This window comes from Dipteris shenzhenensis, chromosome 8 (assembly GCF_047967505.1).
Source record: "Dipteris shenzhenensis isolate YYH24624 ecotype China chromosome 8, Dip_SZ_1.0, whole genome shotgun sequence".
Classification (NCBI taxonomy): Eukaryota; Viridiplantae; Streptophyta; class Polypodiopsida; order Gleicheniales; family Dipteridaceae; genus Dipteris; species Dipteris shenzhenensis.
This window is the reverse complement of record NC_141603.1, coordinates 3286927-3292687: the sequence shown is the minus strand read 5'-3', so window position 1 is coordinate 3292687 and position 5761 is coordinate 3286927. Positions and strand designations below refer to the sequence as shown.

Here is a 5761-nt window from a genome sequence, read left to right as displayed (position 1 = left end):
CCTGCAACCCTTGCCATCCAGGTCGCTTCTTTCGTGACTACATCCTGCCATGAAGACGCCTTGAGTTGCCTCTGCTAGTCCCTTCACTAGCACTTGGGTGCCACGCTTTTGTGCTTAGGTTCACCCCCCCCATGCTCTCCTCATATGGGGGCTTACAGATGGGGCGGTGACCTCTCCAACACATACATACATACATACATATATATATATAAGGTTTCTGAATTAGAACCCATATATCCATGAAATTGTTAGATTGAGTACATACATGATTATGTGAATTTATTGGATTGGGTTGGGTGCGGGAGTGGGAATGACTAAAAAAAAAAAAGCTCCACCCGTGTAGTAAGAGAAAATGGATTCATGAAATCTTTTACAAAGATGACAATTGTACATACTATGGATGAGTAATGGCTAACTTGTGTGATTACTGCTTGTCAAGGTTATTGGTTGTTGGTGAACAAGCATGCTAGCCATTGGATGAAAAAAATTTCCTTTCTAGAAGTGAGATCTTCTACTCTTGCAGTTCACCATCATCCTTTCGAGTGGTCTTTACTCTTGTAGGTCACCATCATCTTTTCGAGCCTTTAGCATCAACGCCATGCTTGAAAGTCCCTTTCACTTGAAAAATGGTGATTTGTCCCCTTCCCCATGTGGCTCCCATTGTTGTTAGTGCCTCCTAGCTACCTTGGACAGTCAAGACGGGCCTTGGGTTAGGTCTTTGTAATACGAAGGGATTTGTAGTCATCGTTGCATGGAGAAAGGGCTCAGAAAGGGACTTTTATTCATCTCTTAAGAGAGCATATGGACTCTTAGAAAAATGGGCTTTATGATGAGGAAACCTTTGCATAAATTAAAAATAATTGGATGACTAAAGTGTAAAAAGTCTTAAAGGTGAACAATGCTTTTCAAGTCATAAAGTCAAAGATGGTTTTGTGAGTTTGGCAAAGAATTGTGTGGGTTTTCCTATGTTAATTATAGCATGGGCACATGCTCTTGTAGATGCAAAGTTATTTGTGGTTTTTTTGGTGAGTCCTACAGTTATGCTAAGAGCTAGTGCACACGCTCCCATGGATGCAATTGTTTGTAGTTTTTTTGGTTCATGCAATAAATCATGAGCTAACTAGCACCTTCAAAATTTGAGACATTACACTAATTTGAACTGCAGGTTGGAGGTTTAGTACACAAATAAAAAAGTTAGCCAATCAAAGGGTTGTAGTGGACATTGAATGATCTTGTTTGCAGTTGGAACATCTCATTGCTTGAAAGGAGTTTAGCAATAGATTAGAGGTCCCTAAAAGCCTTGCCAAAACTTTGTGCTACCCTTAATATATTTGGAAGGACTCCAAGTTTAATGGGTAGGGGCGATGATGAATTCAAGTGAGTGAACTAAATGGTCTTGGAAAGTGCTCTTCTTTTGAAGGGCAAAACTCCCTTCTCTAGAAGGATAAAACTTTGAGGGGATTTTTAACGTTTCTTTTAAAGGGTAAAAATACTTTTGCCTAGCTTCTTTGGGAGGGTAAAATGCTTCTCGAAGGATTCAAATTTGAGATCCTTGTGTTTTCTAGTAGCTTGTGCTCACCTTCTCGAGGATTGTATGCTTTGTACTTATTAGGTTGCATGTGTGCATGAGGACTTAGATTAGCTCCTTGCATCATTGCTAGTGTTGGGGACTCATCAAATTGCATGTTGATTGGGCAACCGTCCTTTGTGCTAGTGGTAGTGGGCTTCATTGGTTGCCATTGCTTGTATCGATTCCACATAGCTTTGACAACGAGAGACTTTGGTTTAGGAATTTGTGAATGGAGTTTGCAATGCTAGCTTGAATGCTCACCTAATGATGGGGGGACATTAGGAGATGAATCCTACATTTGCAACACTAAAAGATCTATTGCCAAGCCTACGGAAGTGGTTGTGTGTAAGGTTATTTTCCAATATATTACCATGGGGTAGCGTGAGCTAGGGACACTCATCATAGGCGAGCCATCTGGTTGTTATGAGTGGAAGTGGTGCACGTTGTCTGGCAATTGTTTGGGAAAGTGGGTTAAGACTAGTACGTTGGAGTAACACCATACCAATCGTCCCCGAACGATAAAGATTGTGGGGACACAAAGGGTCCGGGGTCGCCAAGGCGGGTGCACTGCTTAGTTGCAGTGGGATTTGGGGAAGCTCGCCAGATGCCAATTACCGCAAGGAGATGACGGTCAAACTCGGTGGGCGTGAGGAGGACGCATCTCGGGGTGCGGGAGGGCCCCGGGGGGGCGGGGCGTCGTGAGATTCAAGCGAAAGAAAGGAGTAGGTTTGGAAAGCGACGGAGCGGGGTGAAAGGAGTTTTTTAGGCAGGGGGGGGGACTCGGGGAGGGAGCGTCAGGTGGCAGGCAGAGAGGCAGTAATGAGGCAGGCAAATGTGTCAAAGGGGCCCGTTTTCCAGACTTTTGCTTCTTCAAAGTTCACAACTTCACACACACCTGCACCAAGCAGGACGTAGCTACGGACTACGGAGAGTACCCCAGAGACGCGGAGCGGGAGAGGGCGTGGGGCCTGTGCTGTGTGCACGCCCGCCGTCGTTGGATTGTAAGTTGTAACTGTAAAACAGCAGGCGGGCGGCTGAACAGTGAAAAGGATATTTCTCATTTGGACGTTATTGTTTGGACACACACATATATATAAATAGAGAGCGTTTGCCCAAAAATCGCGACCGTTTGTTGCGAGAAGGTGCCCGCCAGCGGTTGCGGTTGCCAAAAAGCCTCTCAAAAACTTATCGTTGACAGGGGTAAGAAGATCATTGCAAGCGAGACGAACTTTTCAAAGAAGGGTGTTGCTTCTTCTTCTCCTTCTGTGCAGCTTCTTTTTCTCACACACTCTCTCTCTCTCTTGTGTGTTATTAATATTGTTTGTGTTTCGTTTTGTTGTTTGGTGCGAGAACGAGGGCCACGGCACGAGATGCAGAAAGGCGTGGCATCTCTTGTTTTTAACACCACAAAATAACAACGAAATCAATGCTCACTGCAGCCGCCAAGAACCATCTTGTTGACACTTCTTCTGCCTTATACTTCTCTTCCTGAAACCTCCCTTCTCTCCCGACGTACGTTACTCTGCTCTGCCCTCCCTCCTCCTCCTCCTCCTTCCTCTCCTAAGCCTTTCATGGCCTCTTCCTGTCTCGATACCTTCCTCTAACATAAAATTTCACAGCTTCCCTCGCAGATTCGCCCAACACTCCGGCCATGGACCGAGACTTCTCCAAATCCTCGGCTTGGCTCATGCGCTCTCGCTTCTCCTCAACCGTTTTCCATCGCCCTGAATCGATCGTCTTCCCCTCCCCGTCTCTGCGTTCCTTTCCCTCGCAGGGGACGTACTCTTCCACCCACCACGACCCCGCTCCTGCTGCTCCTTGCATCCAACATGCTCCCAGCCTCGATGCCAACTTGCCTCCGGCCACGCCGTCCCATAGATGCACGGCGGCTTCGACCTCGAGGATGTGGAACGAACCCTGTGAGAACTCAGATGCAGACGCCGATTTCTCTTTCCCGTCCCCGTTTTCTTCATCGACCTGTCGGCCAAGCGATTCCTCTATCCATTCCAAGAGCGCATCGGATTGCTTCTCCCCGGCCAGGGACGACGAAACCGTTCGCGAAGCGGCCTCTCCGGGGACGAGCCCTTCGTCTAGCTGGTTTTCGATGAGGAGCACGAGGGCGTCTCTATCGCACAGCTGCTCCTCGTGGTCTGCTTCGACAGAGAGCTTCACCGACAGGCAATCGCCCAGACGTTCTTTCGGCTTCAAGAAAAGCATCACTTGCGAAGAAGCTACTCAGAAGGGGGGAAGGGAAGACGTGCGACGTGTGCCGTCGTGGTCGCAACATCTCGCCAGTGCGGGCGGAGAGAGCGCCGTTGTCTCTGCTGAGAGTTGGATGGTGGATCTGTCACAGCTCTTGTTAGGCGAAAGGTTTGCTTGTGGAGCTCACAGCCGCTTGTATCGCGGAATGTACAAAGACAGTCCTGTGGCTGTGAAGGTGATACGGCAGCCTGACGACGTAGCGCTGGCCAGTCGCCTAGAGCAGATCTTCACGCAGGAGGTGACCACTCTGTCGTGTCTGCAGCATCGCAACGTGATCAAAGTGAGTCACCCCCCAACCTCCATCCCTCGCGACTTGCGAGCTTCTCCTCCGTACTAAGTTTACCTTCATCGTCGTCTTGATTTTGCAATCTCGGTCTGCAGTTCATTGCAGCGTGCAAGAAACCCCCCGTTCTCTGCGTGATCACCGAGTATCTTGCGGGCGGTTCGTTACGTGCCTTCCTGCACAAGAGACAGGGCTGTCCGCTACCCATGCTGCAGGTCGTGCGCTTGGCTCTGGACATTGCCTCGGGGATGGAATATCTGCACATGAAGGGGGTGATTCACAGGGATCTAAAGTCGGATAATCTAGTCCTTTCGGAAGACGAGTGTGTGAAGATAGTGGATTTTGGGGTGTCTTGCTTTGAGTCCCACGTTGATTATAGGGCGGATGATCCTGGCACATATCGCTGGATGGCTCCAGAGATGCTGCGCCACACGCCTTATACGAGGCAGGTGGATGTCTACAGCTTCGGAATCGTGCTATGGGAGCTGCTCACGACTCGTCTTCCTTACGAGGAGTTGGGTGCAGTGCAAGCTGCGTTTTCTGTTCTGCATAAGGTCACTTTGTCCCTCTCCCTCTTGCCTTTTTACTTCAATCTTTTGGGTTGGTTTCAATTTTTACTCAGTCCCCTCCCATTCTCTTGTCGACCATCTGTTGCATCGTGCTCAGACAGATCTTGGCATCACCTGACACATTGTTTCGGAGTCTTGCATCCCCGCTTTTTTCATCCTGCGCAGTCCGAACTCTGCAATTGTCTACTCTTGCATTTGTCTAAAACACAGGTCTGACGATAAATTTTCTCTCGACCTGCAGAACCTCAGGCCTCCTATCCCTTCGGACTGCCCGGCTCTCCTCAAGGATCTCATGCGCCATTGCTGGTCTGCGGATCCAGGGAGAAGGCCACAGTTCTGGGAAATTATGCGAACCTTGACAACGTTTGAGCAGTCCCTTAATGGCTGTAATCTTCCTTGTCAGGAGTCCCCTGAGCTTCACAGGTTCCTGCCTGGATGGCTGCGCCATGGATGACATGTATGGAGTTCTAGGCACACATGTAGGGTATTCTTTTTCCCCTTATTTTGAGGGAAACACCTGAGCGACATGCCTTAAATCAGGCACTTGTCGTCACATTTTATTATTATTTACACAAAGGTTTATGGCAACAAGCACATCTTTGCTGTACTGTATGTAGTCAACTCAGTTGAGTGCTGAATCATGTTTTCAATAGTGTATAGACGTCTTCTTTTCTGGTTATTTTACCATGCAGGGATCATCGTGATGTTGGAAACAATATATAAATTTGGTTAGGAGCATAAAAGCAATAAAATTATTTCAAGGAGCAAAGCAGAGGAAATGAGCTATGAATATTTTCTGCTGTTCTCCACGCATTGTTTGCTAAAGAAAGAGGGGCAAGTTTATACTTGCTTATGTGACATCATAACAAACCTTTGCATATGAATTATGAATAAGTTTGTGGTATGGTGGTGATGATGCCAAGCTTCATCCACGCAAAGCCATAAAAAACAATAAGTGACTTAAGACGAGAACGTCTTGCTAACTTCATCTACGGGAAGCCATAGAAAAGAATAGTGGTTTGTTTGTAGAAAAATTGTATCAAAGAAGCCATCACTATTGGACATTTATCTTGAAAC

The 5761-nt window shown here is 47.4% G+C and overlaps 1 protein-coding gene across 3 annotated transcripts; it reads left to right on the top strand.

Moving 5' to 3' along the window:
• The first annotated feature begins 2707 nt into the window (after positions 1–2707).
• On the top strand, positions 2708–5499 carry LOC147898972 (serine/threonine/tyrosine-protein kinase HT1-like). 3 transcript variants are annotated; one of them, XM_087378337.1, is made up of 3 exons: positions 2708–4112; positions 4214–4669; positions 4926–5499. In XM_087378337.1, exons 1-3 carry the CDS (start codon positions 3222–3224, stop codon positions 5136–5138), a joined length of 1560 nt encoding a protein of 519 aa, XP_087234463.1. In that variant the 5' UTR covers positions 2708–3221; the 3' UTR covers positions 5139–5499. The 3 variants fall into 3 exon arrangements, with proteins under 3 accessions (XP_087234463.1, XP_087234462.1, XP_087234461.1); XM_087378336.1 differs by having other exon boundaries at positions 2708–3082; positions 3190–4112; positions 4214–5063; XM_087378335.1 differs by having other exon boundaries at positions 2725–2770; positions 2947–4112; positions 4214–5063.
• The last annotated feature ends 262 nt before the right edge of the window (positions 5500–5761 follow it).

What these genes read in the sequence shown, in the direction of transcription:
- LOC147898972 (XM_087378336.1), top strand. Translation starts at nt 3,222, where the DNA reads ATGGACCGAGACTTCTCCAAATCCTCGGCTTGGCTCATGCGCTCTCGC. An exon ending in AGCATCGCAACGTGATCAAA is followed by an intron (nt 4,113 to 4,213) that starts GTGAGTCACCCC and finishes CTCGGTCTGCAG; the next exon opens with TTCATTGCAGCGTGCAAGAA.